The 17,999-nt window shown below is 36.1% G+C and overlaps 1 protein-coding gene across 3 annotated transcripts in view; it reads left to right on the top strand.

Moving 5' to 3' along the window:
* The window catches only part of LOC106080032 (uncharacterized), a 58,304-nt gene that overhangs the window by 23,321 nt on the left and 16,984 nt on the right, over positions 1–17,999 (top strand). For all 3 annotated transcript variants that reach the window (XM_056033883.1, XM_056033881.1, XM_056033882.1), the window contains exons 10-15: positions 246–354; positions 5,904–6,077; positions 7,543–7,681; positions 11,589–11,708; positions 13,773–13,824; positions 16,577–16,711. In XM_056033883.1, coding sequence (XP_055889858.1) covers positions 246–354; positions 5,904–6,077; positions 7,543–7,681; positions 11,589–11,708; positions 13,773–13,824; positions 16,577–16,711 — 729 coding nt within the window. The remainder of the gene's footprint in view (positions 1–245; positions 355–5,903; positions 6,078–7,542; positions 7,682–11,588; positions 11,709–13,772; positions 13,825–16,576; positions 16,712–17,999) is intronic.

Raw genomic sequence — 17,999 nt, 5'->3', positions numbered from 1 at the left:
GAACGGTCCAGTCAAGTGACTGATATTATAATGTCAATCTGCATATATTACTAATGTTATATCATGACGTATCCAGTTTAATTGATACAACTAAGCTTAATTAAAAGCTTTAGCGTTTTTTAAAACAATTTATATTTTTTGTTTGTTGCTAACTTATTTTGAAACCTTCTCCTAGATACCTCTCGCCCTACCTCCAAAGTTCGAATAAGTCTGCAAATGTGACAGCTATGTTCATCTTCCTTTAGGTGGCGCTTTCGTGGGAACAATGTGCCGAACAGATGGGACTAGCTGTACAGTAATAGAAGATCACAGAGGACCTGATATAATAACAATTGCACATGAACTAGGACATAGGTAATCATTTATTAAACAAAACATGGTATTTATTTGTTTTATATAATTTTATTATTCTATTCTTTACTCTATTTAATAAACAGGTTAGTAAAATTTATTAAAATTATCTCATGGTCCATGACAATACAAATATCAATTGGAATAAAGTAACCAATAATTAAATCAATTTAAGTAAAAAAAAAAGTTCCCCTTTCAGACCTTGTGGTCTATAGGGCATTTTATGTAAAAATGCATCTGTTTTTGTGGCCTTCGGTAAACAAGGGTGTCATGTGGCCATCATCTACTAATACTACTAATAATAACTAATAGTAATATTCTATATAGTTAATTATACACGTAAATATATTGATCTAGAATTAGATCTAGGTCGTCTAGGTCTATATTTTGAATTTAATAAACCATTTCATTTGATTTAATTGTCATTGTAAATTAGCTTTCAATTTAGATTTAGACATAAATTAGGCATTGTAAACCTTAAACTAGATTTAGACTAGACCCCTTTAAAAACTAAAATCAACAACAGTCATCATGAAATTGCTCTGGCTATTTATCCTAATAATTACTAAATACATACTAGCTGAACACAGAACCAGATCTACCTTAGTCAACACTAAACTTAAAAAAGAAACAACAGTCATAATCAATCATCACACCTTAGATCAAAGCAACTTAAAAAATAACCTAACATACACATCCATAACACTAAAGAAGATTACCCATCACAAATGGAAGTTCTCAATCAGACACAGCAGAAATAAATACCTATCACTGTTAATATTAATGGCAGGAGATGTAGAGTCAAATCCAGGGCCTAGATCTAAAGATAGATGCAACATCTGCAAAAAAGTATGCACCATGAAACAGAAAGCCATTCAATGTGACACCTGCGATGAATGGTACCATGCATCATGTCTCCATATGAATACACCTGTGTATTATGCCTTAGGCAACAAAGATGCATCATGGCACTGTGTACCGTGTGGGTTACCTCAGTTTACATCAGGACTGTTTGATTCCTTTGATGCAGACACTTCTAACCCATACAACATCCTAAACACCATCCCAAACCAAACTCACCAACCACTAGCCAGATCCACTCCTGTTAAACCTAAATCTACTAAAATTAATACAACAGCCTCACTAAACAAACCTACTAAAGAAGTAACACCAAAATACCTTAAAACCTTAGTAATAAATTTTCAAAGCATTAGGAACAAAACAGCAGACTTAGAAATTTTATTAGAATGTGAGAAACCAGACATAATTGCAGGCACAGAAACTTGGCTACATTCTGAAATTTATAATGCAGAAATTTTCAATAGTAATTATGAAATTTTTAGAAAAGATAGGGCTGATAATCATGGGGGAGTTCTTTTAGCAATAAAAAACACTTTTATAGCAGAAGAAATTACCTTACCTAACTCAAAAAATATAGAATCAACATTTTGTAAAATTAATACCACCTAAACATCCCTAATAATAGGCAGCATTTACAGACCACCAAATTCTAGTTTAGAATACATGCAGGAACTATGTAATCAGATTACGACACTTAAAGAGACAAATAAAAATGCAGTTTTTTGGATTATGGGTGATTTCAACCTACCTGATATAAATTGGAAAACACTAACCATAGATAAACACCAAAACCTTAAGGACATAAATGAGCTTTTCATAGAAACTTTACACAACCTAAGTTTAGATCAAATCATTAAAAAGCCAACTAGATTAAACAACACATTAGATCTCTTCTTAACCAACAGACCTGGATTAGTAGTTGATTATGATATTATCCCTGGTCTATCAGACCATGAGATCATAAAAATACACAGTCAGATAAAAGCAGTAGCCAATACAAAACCCAAAAGAAAAATCTTACTCTGGAATAAATGTAACCTAACACAACTACACCAAGCTGCATTAAACTTTCAACAAACATTCTTATTAGAAAAAGACATTAACCAACCAGTCGATGACCTCTGGAATTTCATTAAAAACCATCTTAAAAGCATTATAGAAAATCAAATACCAACTAAATACACATCAAACAAAATAAATAAATGCTGGTTTAATAATAGACTAAAGAAGCTTTGTAAACAGAAGGAAAACCTATATAGAAAATTTAAAGAAACTAATGCAGAAAGAGTTTACAAAAAGTATATAAAAATTAAACACTTAACCCAAAAAGTAAGCAGACAGCTGCAGAGTGAATACATAAACAATGTAATATCTAAAGACAACAACAAAAACCTATGGTCATACATTAAGTCTAAGAAAATGGAAACAACAGGCGTAGCGCCATTAAAAGATGAACATAACATAATACATAATGATAATGAAACTAAAGCAAACATTCTAAACAAATACTTTGCATCAGCATTCTCAGCCCCAGAAGACAAAGACATATTATTGAATTTGAACCAAGTAGACAACATAGAAGATATAGTAGTACAAGAAAATGGAATTCAAAACTATTAGCCAACACCAAACCAAATAAAGCTTCTGGACCTGATGGTATTCCAGCTAGATTACTCAAAGAACTAAGTAATGAACTAGCCCCAGTGTTCAAAATACTCTTTCAGGCTTCACTTAACCAGGGCAGAGTACCAAAGGACTGGAAAGAAGCTAATGTCACCCCCCTATTTAAAAAAGGAGAAAAATCTGACCCAGGAAACTACAGACCAGTATCACTTACCAGCATCACATGTAAAATCCTAGAACACATAATATGTAGCAACATCATAAACCACTTAGACAAACATAATGTCCTCACACCATACCAACATGGCTTTAGGAAATATAGATCATGTGAAACACAACTAATAGGACTAATTGATGATTTTTCAAAAGGTTTAGATAATAGTGAACAAATAGATGCTATCTTACTAGATTTTTCTAAGGCTTTTGACAAAGTTCACCACCATAGTTTGCTTAAAAAATTAAAATATTTCGGCATTAATGGTCCACTGCATCAGTGGATTAAAGACTTTCTGATAGGGAGAGAACAAACTGTAATAATAAATGGCTCTAAATCAACACCGATAACAGTAAACTCAGGTGTACCTCAAGGAACAGTCTTGGGTCCACTACTATTTTTAATTTACATAAATGATTTACCAAATTGCATTACTTCAGGAACAAAAGTCAGATTATTTGCAGACGATTGCATAATATATAGAACAATAAAAATAACACAAGACACAGATATTTTACAAAGAGAATTAGATGAATTACAGAAATGGGAATCAAATTGGAGCATGTCTTTCCACCCAGAAAAATGTCAGTTGTTAAGAGTAACAAAAAAACTAAAACAAATTAATTCCACTTATCTTATTCATGGCAAACCAGTAACACAGACTAAAAACGCAAAATACCTAGGTGTTATAATAAATGAAAAACTGTCATGGAATCCACATATTGATGAAACTACAAAAAAATCAAACAAAGCATTAGGATTTATTAAAAGAAATTTCTATAAATCAAATAAAAACATAAAACTAAAATGTTATTTAACCTTGGTTAGGCCAATAATAGAATATGCATCCTCTGTTTGGGACCCCTCAACTCAAGAAAACATTAAGAAACTAGAACAGACACAAAATAGAGCAGTGCGATTCATAACAAACGAATATTCACATTTGACTAGAGTAACACCTTTAGTAAAATCACTAAATTTAGAAAGCCTTCAGGACAGAAGGCTCAAAAGTAAAGTAGCAATAATACATAAAACACTGAACCATAATCTTAAAATACAAAAACAAAATTTAATAAAATACTCTGAAAGACACAAAGATAAAGGCACATTCCTCGTCCCATATGCTAGGACAAATTTGTACAAATACTCCTTCTTCCCTAGTGCTATTAGAGCATGGAATGGGTTGCCTGAGCTAGCCAAGAAAACCAGTGACTTGGCAGAATTTAAGTCATTGGTTAATATGCATGACTAAATGCATGACGCGTAGGACGTAATCATCTTCTTTTTTGAAGTAACGTCTGTATTATATAAGATAAGATAAGAAAACGACCAACCGCCTTTAACTTTACCCAACTAATGTCAAGCACCCAAAAGAGGTATGTGGACTCAGCTGCGCCTAAAAATCCCGAAATAAAAAATCCGAGTCTTTACTAGGATTCGACCCCCGGTTCAGCGCTTTACCACTCAGCCACCGCCTCTAGTAAATCAATTGATGGTAATTTATTTATACTATTTTACATAGAAAAGGGAAGCTTTTTTTCTGCAGTATGAAGATATGTGGCAGTTCCAATTTCGATGAAGACTGGGATTTCCAGTTGCAAAATCTTTCGGACGCTATAAAGTCCTCCCATCGACATACACATAGTTGATCTTGATATCATCTCCCCCTTAGATGTTAAAATTTGAAAGGGGTACTTTACCTCTTACTTTTTTTTTTTACAAAGCTTATATCAATACGACATTTGCTTGATAATCCTTTATATACTTTTTACATATATTGCTGCCTTTTGGGGAAATACCGAAAAACAAAATACGAAAAGTTTGATAAAAAGCTTTCAGTTATTCGCTATTTGCGGTGCTCAGGCTGCGAATCTGACTAAACCGATTCTTTTACAGCATATGATGTAAAAGCAGCCGGTGTAAACAAAAAAAAATCATACTTATCTTTGCGACAGTTTAAGAGAACAAAATATAATCCATGGCGATTCTCTGTAGACAAGTCATAGGAACTATTTCTTTCACTCAACAATTAGCAATCTATGATGAGCAATTATTTTATACATTAATGCATCTATTTCATTTCTCGGTTAAATTTTTTTATTCATCATTTTATCTTTTGTAAACTTATATTCATTAAATCATTTTAATTTCTAACTTTAATACACTGGTCTGTTCTTACTGTTAGTTGCGGTGTGCCTGTTAAAATATCTTGTATATGTGAGAGGGATAAATAAATTCAATTACCCCTAGAATTTAATAAACTATCCAACAATATTCATTAAAACATCTCGTCACACTAATAAAACATGAATCAATGAAGACATTACCTATCAATAAATTAATAACAATAATTATAGCTTTAACATAGCGCTAATTTCATGCTTGCCCTGGATGTGACAAAATATGTAGGTCATAGCTGGGGCTGCGCAGCCACGGGAAATACTGTATGCCTACCTAATTTTCGGACTCGAAGACAAGCATTATTATTATTATTTTCATGCTTTAAAGCATGCTCAGAGTGCTTTGGTAAGATCAAATTTATGGACCAGGGGGGGAGGGGGTAACTGGGAGAAGGTTTATTCTTCCTTTCTTTAGGCGCTAAGTAAACAGAACTCTGCTCGAGTCGGGTGTTGAACCTCGAGCCCCCCCTTCAAGCCAAGTTCAAGCGTACTTAGCCTCTCGACCACGCTTCCCTTATGCCCTAATACCTTAGCGGTAATGATTTTGTTTATATCCAAAGGTGCTATGAGTTGTGCATTATTAAGACATATGGATGTCAATGGAAGTTGTTTAAATTACATTAGGGTTTTGAAAAAAGTATTATTTAAACATGGGATGACAATACCTTCTACAGCCTTTCAGCCAAGCACGACGGGGATGGCAATGACTGCTCTAATTCTGACAGATACATTATGAGTTCCGGTGACTTCATGACACAGACTCCGGAAACAAAATATAATCCATGGCTATTCTCTGCCTGTAGCGTCAATTACTTTACAACCTTTGTGGCTGAGACTGTTAACAAGAGGTTGGTTACTTGATCATTATTGTAAGATTGTAGAAAGAGAAGGCATTAGTTTCTCGATATATAATACGATACTCATACATAACATTCCTATATAATATCATTAGATTTGAAGCACAAATACAAAATAGTCTCCAAGTGTTTCCCCTACCAGTCAAAAGCACATAAGTAAGTGGGGGCACTAAACAAACCAAAAAAAAATTTGATAATGTACAAATTTTGAGAAAACTAATTATCGACTGCGGTCACAATGCTACTATTTAAAAATGTGCGTAATATTAACATACAAAGTGCATTCTTACCCTAACAAAAAACATAGAGTTGAAGCCAGGTGCTGTAACAAATGTGATACATACATATATTAAACATACATGAATAGCAGCACCAGGACCAATTTTTTTTAAGAGAGAAAGTAGTGAGTTAAAATGTTACGAAATTAAGTGTCTGCGCCAACCGAGGCTCGAACCTGTGACTCTGGATTCGACACCACCGCCTAGCGATAATGCACTAAGCGAACTTAACCTCTAGACCAACGGAATGTTCAAAAAAAAAACATTCTTTTGATCCAGAGTCATTTCTCCCGTATGCATATTACCACCCCAGAAATCAAAGGTCACAAGCCCTATCTAGCCCCTTCCCCACCTAGCAGCATCCGTTCACTAACAACTTCAATAGAGCCGACACAGACAGCCGTTAGGCATGTATTAGACAAACGATTGCTCTATTTAATGGAAGATCTGGTAGAGAAGCCAGGGCGACATCGTCTACTATATTCTGTCTGGCATAGACTTTGAGGTTGTGTTCTGTTCATCGTTCTAGCTGCTTGGTTTGATCTGTAATATTTTTCTCCAGAGTTTGATAGAAGGGGGGCAGGCTTAGACACTGTTGGGCCCAGGACCTCTTTTATGCCATCAATAACCTATTGGTGTATTTTAGGAAAAACTCGCTTGCATATTTTAATTAATAAACTAAAAGGTTTTCTTTTAGAAAACAAAAAGTAGCCGTCGCATCTAAACTTAGCAAGCCACAACGCACAGTGAAATAAGATGGTTCACTTTTCTTTTAATTTTTGAGATGTGAGTGTGACAGACTGACAGACGGACATTTTGCTCAAACCTATAGCCGCTTTTTCTCTTACGGGGGCCGCAAAAAATGCTGCAAACGACTCATTATTTATGTTTCACTTTTTCTGCAATGACCGATCTTTTTTTTTCCTGTATGTCTCACTGTGTTCTGCATTTCAAGTAGTTAGAAATATAATGTATACACTAAAGTGACATTTTTGATTGCCACCAAATTAAAAACAAAAAATGCTTAAAAAGAGAGTAATTATAAAGGGCTAACTATATTTACATATTTACAGTTTTGATTTTTTTTCTATTACCTTCAAATGTCTAAAACTTGTAGCCAAAATTTAATTCAAGTTCTAAGTACTTTATAATGTAAAGTGACTTTTATTCAATTTAAGTCGTAGATACAACTGTCTAGCTTACGCTATCGAAGCTTCAGATGTCATTCCAGATGTATCTAACAACCTATTGGGTCAGTTCATTAAACCTAATCAACAGTGTCAACTAAATTACGGAAAAGATTCCTACTATTGCAAGGTAAGTGAAACTATTTCTGATTTTTTAAAAATCGGGAAGGCTGATGTGGACAGTATAGAACCACTATTTAAAATTCAACAGCTGCGCTGGGTCGGAAACGTATACCGTATGGGAGTCGACCTCATGCCAAAGGCGTTCTTTTTTTTTTTTTGGGTGGGGGGGATGCGAGCGTCAATGAGGACGTCGTAACAGAGTTGCCCCCTCCCTTGTAAGTGCTGAAGGGTAAACTTAGGCGCACTGTCGCCCTCACTGGCGTAGAGGAAAGTAGCAGGCAGCAGATAACTTCTAAACGAAGATCATCGTTTTTGTCTATAGTCACAGTTAAATAAATACCTATCTATCTATCCATCTATCCATCTATCTATCTATCTATCTATCTATCTATCTATCTATCTATCTATCTATCTATCTATCTATCTATCTATATCTATAAATATCTCTCTCTCTCTCTCTGTCTCTCTCTCTCTGTCTCTCTCTCTCTCTCTCTCTCTCTATATATATATATATATATATATATATATATATATCTTAATATCTATCTATCTATCTATCTATCTATCTATCTATCTATCTATCTATCTCCTTCAGGAGACATCACGAGGAAAAATCAGGAGTGAAGCCCCTTTGGCGTTGGGGATATCAACTGTGAAATTCCCTCTGGCAGCTTCTGCAACTAAGTTGGTGCCAAATGTAACGCTAAGCTTTTTTTTTTTGGGGGGGGGGGGGATCTCATCAGCAAAGTGAAGAGAGGGACCATGACTCATGGACCAACCATGACCTGTTTATCCAAAGCCCAGAAAAGCTTCCCGGATAGAAAATTCTTGTGCAGCTGCCATGCGGCTCAATCAGCTCGCGAGACAGTAGTTACGGGTTACAAGTACATTTTGATTGGCGTAATGTATGGACGCCACGGGTTGTCTCTGATCATTTTACACCCGCCTCAACTTGGGCAGCCCCCAGACAGTGCTGATCATTCACAGCCTGTCTGGTCTAATGGGTGCTTAGAGCTTAGTTTATAAAAGGCCAGTAGACTGAAAACTTGCACCAAGCAACAACAGAACAAACATGAAAATGAAAAAAAAAAATTCATGCAACTTGCCACATGGAAAGTCAGGACAATGTGTCCTGGTCTCACAGATGACCTACGGCAGGTTGACGATGTAAGGAAGACGGCAGTCATTAACAACGAGCTGAAAAGAATACGCTTTGACATTGCTGCTCTCCAACAAACCCGAATGGCCGCAGTTGGCATACTCCGCTAGGTGGATTACACTTTCTTTTGGAAAGGAAAAGGCACAGGATGAGAAATGAATGCATGTTGTGGGCTTTTCTCTCAAGAACAGTTTACTTCCCAAGATGGTACCTCCAGTTGGTGGTTCGGAAAGGCTACTAAGCATAAGTATGATGACTACATCTGGAAAAGTCACTCAAATTAGTGCCTTTGCCCACACGCTATGCTTACTTTAGGAGGACAAAGACAAGTTCTACGAAGACCTCAAGAACGCCATTGAGATCTTTCCTTAAAAGGAGCTCATATTAATTCTAGTTGACTTTAATGCGGCCATTGAGATCTTTCCTTAAAAGGAGCTCATATTAATTCTAGTTGACTTTAATGCAAGAGTAGGATCACACAACACTACCTGACCAGGCTGCCTTGGTCTTTTTGGAATCGGCAGGATGAATGGCATATCATAAGCTCTGCATTACGTACACATACTTTAGGACAAAACCACAACATTGTGTCTCCTGGAGGCACCCTAGGTCTGGGCACTGGCACCAGGTGGCTATAATATTTACACGAAAAAGGAACGCAGGAAATGTACTGCTGACTCGTAGCGCTCAAAGTGCGGACTACGATACTGATCACACTTTAGTGTCCTGCCGGACAAGTCTGCTGTCTAACTAAGATCCACACATCACAGGGAAAAAGAAAACCTCGCCTGAATACTGCAAGAAAAAACAATCCTGATCTTTGCATTGAATTTACAAACAAAAAAGAGTAACCTTTTCAAAACTATTCAGTGAATGAAATTAAAAAAAACAAAAAAAAACCTGGACGTTCATACGTGATGCTGTGTACCAAACATCTGCACTTTTCTTTGGGACCCAAACATCTGCACTTTTCTTTAGGACCCAAACATCTGCACTTTTCTTTGGGAACCAAACATCTGCACTTTTCTTTGGGACCAAAACATCTGCACTTTTCTTTGGGACCCAAACATCTGCACTTTTCTTTGGGAACCAAACATCTGCACTTTCCTTTGGGAACCAAACATCTGCACTTTTCTTTGGGAACCAAACATTTGCACTTTTCTTTGGGAACCAAACATTTGCACTTTTCTTTGGGAACCAAACATCTGCACTTTTCTTTGGGAACCAAACATCTGCACTTTTCTTTGGGAACCAAACAAAGAAAAAAAGAAGACTTTTTTAAAGCAAATCTGCCAGAAATGGAAACTGTTAATAGAAACAAGAGAGAAGCCATGATAAACTACAAGAGGGAGCCCACTTCAAGCATTTTTAAGCTCTTAGATCTACACGAAACAATGCACGAAGAGTAGTGAGACAGTGCGCAAACAAATACTGACAGGAACTATGTGAAAACATCAAATCTTTTGCTGACTGTGGTAGCATCATTGGACTATACGAGGACAGGAAAAAAAGCCGTTGGACCTCACACCAGCAAGTATGACCTGCTTAAGTCAAAAGATGTTTCAATAATCAGTTATCTTTCATTGCAAATGGAGTGATGAGTAGAGCACTATGCAGAACTTAAGCAGATTAAAAATGCCATGTCGCCAACTGCTTTGTCTAAATCCCATCACTTTCAGTTTTGATTGAATTAGCCAAAACATCCTCGGTAAGGGGACTGAGCGCACCTATTGACATGCTTTCACAATTCAAAGCACCCGGAGGAAATGGTATTCATGCAAAAGCCATTTAGGCTGAAAAGTATGCCCTAATTAATCCATCATGACGTTCTGAAACGGGCCAATCATTTATGCTCTTCTTACACAAAGAAGACTACGCTGGCTCAGTCATGTCACTCGCACGCCAGATGGAAGAGTTCCTAAATACATCATATACGCTGAACTTGCAGAAGGAGTCAGACCCAAGGGCCGCCCAAAACTAACCTACAGAGATGTCTGTAAGCCAGACATGAGAACCACGAAAGAAGAATGTGTGAGGAGACCGGACAGCATGACAACAGACTGAACGTGTTGGTACGAGCTTCGCCTAGTGCAAAAGTAAGGAAGCTGCATCAGTCAAGACAAAGAAGAAGAAACCAAAGCCATTGACTCACCTGGGCGCATCAATTGTCTTTCGAGAAATAAGGAGCCATATACTGTCACCGTTTATGCCATATATATCGTTAAATAAGAACAATCTGGTATAAACTTTGTCACATGTAAATTATGAGTGAGTCTGGTGTGAATGTACACTTTGGTTTCTTATAGTTATAATGTTTTTTGTTTGATGTAATGCACAAATTGTAAGACAAATTTCCTTGCGGATAATAAAGATTATTATTATTATTATGTTAGAAATGAACGAGTAGTCATTCTCTGGCGCTGCCAGGGTCGAGTTTCGCTAAAGAGAAACAAAATTCATCGTAGTCCCTTTAACTGTTTCCACTGAGGAATTTTCTGGTGATGTGGCAGGTCTGCATAGATAGATAGATAGATAGATAGATAGATAGATAGATAGATAGATAGATAGATAGATAGATAGATATTTAAATACACAAATGTACACTAATAGGTTGAATCATGATATTAACACTTCACTATATATAATATAATGTATACAAACATTTATACCAGACTGTATCAAATGTTTTTCTTCCTATACTACGACAGATACACCAATTATCAAAGACAAGAATATTAACTTTTTTGTTTCGTAGGGTGCAGAAAACACTGAAATTGAGGACATATGTCATTCAATGTATTGTCTAGATCCCTTAAATTCTGAGGACTGTAAAATGGTGGAAGCATATATCGGGACATCCTGTGGCGATGGAAAAGTAAGCTTTAAAAATATTTATAGATGTACAGATTTTATTTTCAAATCAGGGCACACGTGATTAGGAGTTACCATTCAGCTATGGACCCCACCAATTCTGTTCTTACTTATAACACTATAATGGAGCTATCCATTTTTTTTTAAATTTAAACCGATATGAATGTAAGAGTATAAAATGAAACGCTCCATTATTTGATCCAGCTAATTCTAGTACTATGTTGAATTGGACCAGCCTGTAAAATTCGTGTATCACTATCCCCCCCCCCACTGACACACGAATCTCTTCCCAACAAATAGGTTCCAAGTCTTGTGTACACTATTTGTTAATTCTTCTTCTTTTCAGTTCTTATTCGAAATTTTTGATTGGATCTATGCTATTCTTTTTAGCTTTTCTTTTTCTAATTACATCCTGCGAATTCTCAAATAATATTTTGACGCACCCCAACATTTATTTTTTGCACTTTCAATCAAACTGCCTATATTTCAAGTTCCTCTTTTAGCTAACGTACTCTAGTATTTGTCATGCATAACTTACGTTTAATTGGAACTGCTTTTTATCAAAACATATAAAAATTGGATTCTTCCATACCCGACTCATAGAGAGTTATGTTTATCAAGCGCCTAAAGGCAGCACGGAAAAACCTTCTCCCAGATACCACCTCTCCCCCACCCACCCCTACTGGTCCACTAATGAGATTGGACCATACCGTTTGAGCAAGCTAGAAGCATGAAAGTTGCGCTATATAAAATCTATAATAATAATAATAATGCTTTCAAGTACCAACTATTTTTTATAGAGTGTTACAAATTGTCTCAGGATCAAATTAAATTAAACAAAAAACGCAATATATATATATAAAGTTTTCCTACGTTTAGAAACTTGAACGTCTGACCCTCGATTTAAAGGCTGGTGCTCTACCGACAGTAGTAATTGAGTGTATTTAAAGTTTCAAGAAATATTGCACAAAAAATAAAACTGATGTATAGAAATAAAGTTTAGATCTAGATTAATATACCTCACATTCACTGAGATAATTCGTTGTTTTTTTAGTTTTAGATCTGTAATACCTTAAATCTAATCTTTTATTATAGATTACACTTTTCCTTTCATCAGCTTAGTCGTGCTGTTTGCGCGCTGGATTGTTGGGTCATCTCGATAGTCCCTGACCTATAACTTATCCTTGATAGCTGCCTGGTCGTGTGGATTGAGCGCTGGGCTCTGTCCGCTCCCATCCCTCATCGTTCTGCGGGAGGTTTGAGTTTAAGTTTTGAGTCTAGGCACATCGGCACAATTTAGGCCATGTCGTGCCCGTAATCCTTTAAGGATCACTCTTTTTTTTTACATAACAAGGGCTAAATTCTATACATTAAAAACAAGGTTTATTCACAGTTAAAATAGTAAAAGTAGTAACAATTTAATAATTTGGTAAAAATCTTATGTAAATATTATATGTTCGCAATTCAAAAATCATATCTTCGTAGACAATCTCACATTCCGAACAAAGCCCAGTATCTTCCCAGGGTCGACATTGTCGAATAGTGTTTTTAAGGTGTGTGCTCTAAAAAAATTTCTCCCTGACATCCTGGTATCTAGGGCAATCAGTGAGGATATGTTCCACGGTGAGGCGAGAGTCACAGTACTCACAAAGTGGGGGCTCCTCTCTCTTTAGGAAGAAAATTATCAACTGTGAAGGAACATCCAAAACATGCAAAACAAACAAACACAAATACTATCCGCCGCAATCATCCGTCGTCCTGCGGCAGGTTTGGACTAGTATGTAGATTATGTTCAATTCCGATAGATCATCTTATGAATTATGTAAACCATTTTACTAACATTTTAAAGATAATCGAAAAAGAATATCCAATATCGGATATCCAATACTCAAACACGAGCTTCTAAGTGCTATGTTGACCCATGGATGGATCAATGTATCTTAGATATAGTTAAGTGTAGTACATTATATCTGAAGCTTGAAATAAAATAACCACTTCGTCCTAAGTATATAGTATGTTATACACTATAATTTTATTTGACTTTTAAAATTACTTATGTATGTTTCAGATCTGTTTGTATGGAAAATGTGTCAGCGTCCCATACGCTCCACAAGTTGATGGTGTGTAGTTTAAATGCTTATATATTCTTTTTCTTAGACCTAAATACTAAATTTTGAATTGTGTTGATGCGTTGACCAAACAGATAAGAGATAGTAGGCACCATGGGCGTAGCCAGGATTCGTTTCTCTCGGGGTGGTGTGTGAAACTATTTGTCTTTGCACATATACATACAGTCTTACTAAAATACAAAACTGATCCTACTAGACCTGATCCTAGTAGAACTTATTCTAAAAGAACTGATCCTAGTAGACTTTATCCTAACAGAACTGATACTAATAGATATGATCCGAATAGAAAAGATCCTTATAGAAATGATTCTAATAGAAATGATTATAATAGACATGATCCTACTTGAGCTAATCCTAACAAAACTAATCCTTATCATCATCATCATCAAACTCCATTAGAGTGAGGGCTTGAGAGGCTCAAATTCTCTCTTGCAAAAGCCCTGGACAGAAACCCTGCTGTCTTGCGTAGTGCATGAATGTCGCCATACAGGTCGAGAATTTTGGGTTTCCCAGACCTGTCGAGACGGAGATCAGCAAGTCTGGGGCAGTCAAACAGAATATGAGGCACGGTTTCCTCTTCTTCCCCTCAGCGATGGCACCGTGAATCAAAATTTGGCCATTGCCGCGAGAAATATGAGCCAACAGTACAGTGGCCTGTCCTTCACTGTGCTATAATAGCTTGCTCAGGCCTGGACAGCCTCCACCACGGGGAAGTGCGGTCAGGGCGCCTCATGCGCTCCCAGACTCCACGGGCTTTTTGGGACTTGTCCCAGCACTCAAACCACTTTTCCATTTCTGTTTTTTTGTATTATAGCCAGGGCTTGATGAAAGCTTACAGCCTGATCAGTGGGTGGAATTTGCCCTCCCTGGTGGGCCAAAGAGTCTGCGATTGTGTTGCCTATCACACCTATGTGACTCGGTACCCACTGCATTATTACAGGGGTGCCATAGCGTTGTTTGATGTTATGTGAAGCCATGATGACAGTGTTGATATAGAATTGATCAAAATAGAAAAGATCCTAATTGAAAATATTCTAATAGAAATGATACTAATAGAAATGATACTAATAGAAATGATACTATTAGAAATGATCCTAAAAAAATGATACTAATAGAAATGATACTAACAGAAAAAATTCTTAATCAAAATGATCCTAATAGACATAATCCTTTTTGAGCCAGTCCTAACGGAACTGATTCTGGTTGATTGGATAAGTAAGAATATTTTTTTTCTATTAATAAAATAAGTAAATAATAAATTGAATAGCATATGCTGCTTGAAATAAATAATACATTTCTGCTATAGAAGACACTATAATAATTGACTAACCAATCACAATAAAATACTGATGTATGAAAATAGAGCTGCATATAGCACGTTTTATTACAGTTCTAAATACGTACAGCTTTCTTGCTATGAGATACTGATTCTCCATGACTCGGTACTAATGCTGATTTCAAATGTCTATCTTATCTTATATTATATTATCTTATATAATATAGACGTTACTTCAAAAAAGAAGATGATTACGTCCTACGCGTCATGCATTCAGTCATGCATATTAACCAATGACTTAAATTGTGCCAAGTCACTGGTTTTCCTGGCTAGCTCAGGCAACCCATTCCATGCTCTAATAGCACTAGGGAAGAAGGAGCACTTGTACAAATTTGTCCTAGCATATGGGACGAGGAATGTGCCTTTATCTTTGTGTCTTTCTGAGTATTTTATTAAATTTTTGTTTTTGTATTTGAAGATTATGGTTCACTTTTGAATTCTAACTTTTCCAAAGCAAAGACTTTCTTAAAATAGTTATGATAAATTAATGTGAAATTACACAAACTCTGTCTGGAAAGGGGAATGGCGGTAAAATGAAAACGATTAATCCTCGCTCCTTTTTATAATTTCTGCTAATGATTGCATTTTGCATTAAAGAATATGAATTGGGCGACTTGATATAAGAATTTACTTTATAGCAGATTTTTTTAAATTTTATAATTTCTTACTATAATACAAAAAGTAAAAAGTATTTGTTTGTCCGATGGGGGGAAGGTGATTGCATGTATCGCACTTCCACCTGTTCATATTATATATATATTCAACTAATTTTGTTCGCATACTATGATTTCTCTTCAAAAGTAGGACCGCCCCCCCCCGCAACTCAAAGGGTTTAGATGGGAAGGGCAGTAGAGGTATTCGCTCCTCCCCTTCCAATCGGCCAACATGTGAACAACATAATATAAAGATCGGTTAAAATGCCAATAACAAGTTTTAATCATATAGATATTTAATTGATTCTGTTAGCAAATAAATAGGACCGCCCCCCCCCGCACACTCGAAAGTTTATGGGGCGGGGGCGGATTGATGCCATCGCCCCCTCCCGAACTTACCAAATCGGCCAAAATACTAGAAGGGGGGGAGGCGAAATAATCTAAAAATAGGTTGAAATATAAATAATTAGAATATATTATTAACATAAGTAATAAATTCGTATACAAATTGTGGGAATTCTATACTAAAATTCGTCCGCCCCCCCCCCTCGTGGGGGGGGGGGGTCGCTCGAGTGGGGGGGGGGCGATCGCCCCTATCGCCCCCCCCTCCCTGGATCCGCCAGTGAATACTCCTATATCACATAATTATGAGTTGACTAGGTCTATAAATATTTTACTATGTATATGAATGAGTTATTAAGCTAAATGTAGTAATAGTTTGTTTTTTCCTAAAATTACTTTTTTTATCTTCTAGAGACATGCATACTTGGAGATAGACAAGAAGATTACTGCAAATCATTGATCAGTAATTTTGTGGGCAACTGTTACCAAAGTAAACACTATAGCGTCTGCTGTGGCACCTGTAACAATATGTTTAGACCCATTAGAGGTAAATAAAAACTTTTTAATACTTATAATGCCAACTCCTGTGTAACAAAAATTACAATAACTACCCGTAACCAACCAAATCTAGCAATACAAGCATTGACCACCAATACACATTTTTTTATGACCAATACAAATCCTAATTACCCATACCATACCATAACAAATGTTAAATGCTAACTAGCCACACCTCGAAAGATACACAAAATAAAATTTTAAGGGCGTTGTTTCGACGATGTCCGTTTTGACAATCACAATTGTAATGCAAGGCTATGAATCAGCGGTTCTCAACCTTTTAGCTCCCCACTCTGCTGAACCCTCAAAACCCCAACCTCAAAATTATTTTGGTTATATGTGGTAATTTTACGAATAATAGTTTGAACTCTAACACGTCAAAGTATCAGCTGAGAACACATAAAAAGGCACAACTCCTACATCTTCATAGTGTGAGAACATTAGTACTAGGTTCCGTGGACATTTTCAGTTAAAGAACATAAGTACAGGGTCCCGTGGACATTTTCAGTTAAAGATCAATAGCACTAGGTCACATAGTACTAGGTCACATATGTGAGGGGTTCAAATATTTATATAGTGCTTGCCCCTCCTTTGTGTTGTTGTTGTGTTTCATAACTTGGTTCCTGTGGCTCACTAGGGGTTTCTTGAATATTAAATAATACTTGCTTGATACTTTTCTTGGTTACTCAATTATAAATCATCAATACTTGCTTAACTCAAATACGAACACTTAATATTCATCAACTCTAACTCCTTATATTCATGAATATCGATAATACTTTAATACTTAATAAAGCACACGATTATATCACTCTTATGAAATAGTAATACACAAAACACAAGTCCATCAACTTAAAAATATATAAATGCATAAATACCAGTCCAGGAAGTAAACGTCCAACCTTCCTGGACCGGGAGCAAGACCTTGCTGACTAACACACTCTCTCGCACATTCAACGAAGACTTAATCACTCACTTCACAAAACGTGCAACACTTTGCATTCATAACAAGGGGATATAACAATCATACCAAAATATCAAACAAACATTCATTCTCGCCATACTTCCCCCTGACAACATAGACATTTTTAGTTGAAGAGCAAAAGTACTAGGTCCCTTGGACATTTTAAGTAAAAGAACAATAGTACTAGATCCCATGGGACATTTTCAGTTGGAGAACAATAGTTGTAAATCAAGTGGAAATCTTCAGTTGGAGAACAATAGTTGTAAATCAAGTGGAAATCTTCAGTTGGAGAACAATAGTTGTAAATCAAGTG

This window comes from Biomphalaria glabrata, chromosome 6, assembly GCF_947242115.1.
Source record: "Biomphalaria glabrata chromosome 6, xgBioGlab47.1, whole genome shotgun sequence".
NCBI lineage: Eukaryota > Metazoa > Mollusca > Gastropoda > Planorbidae > Biomphalaria > Biomphalaria glabrata.
This window is presented reverse-complemented; position numbering and strand designations above follow the sequence as displayed.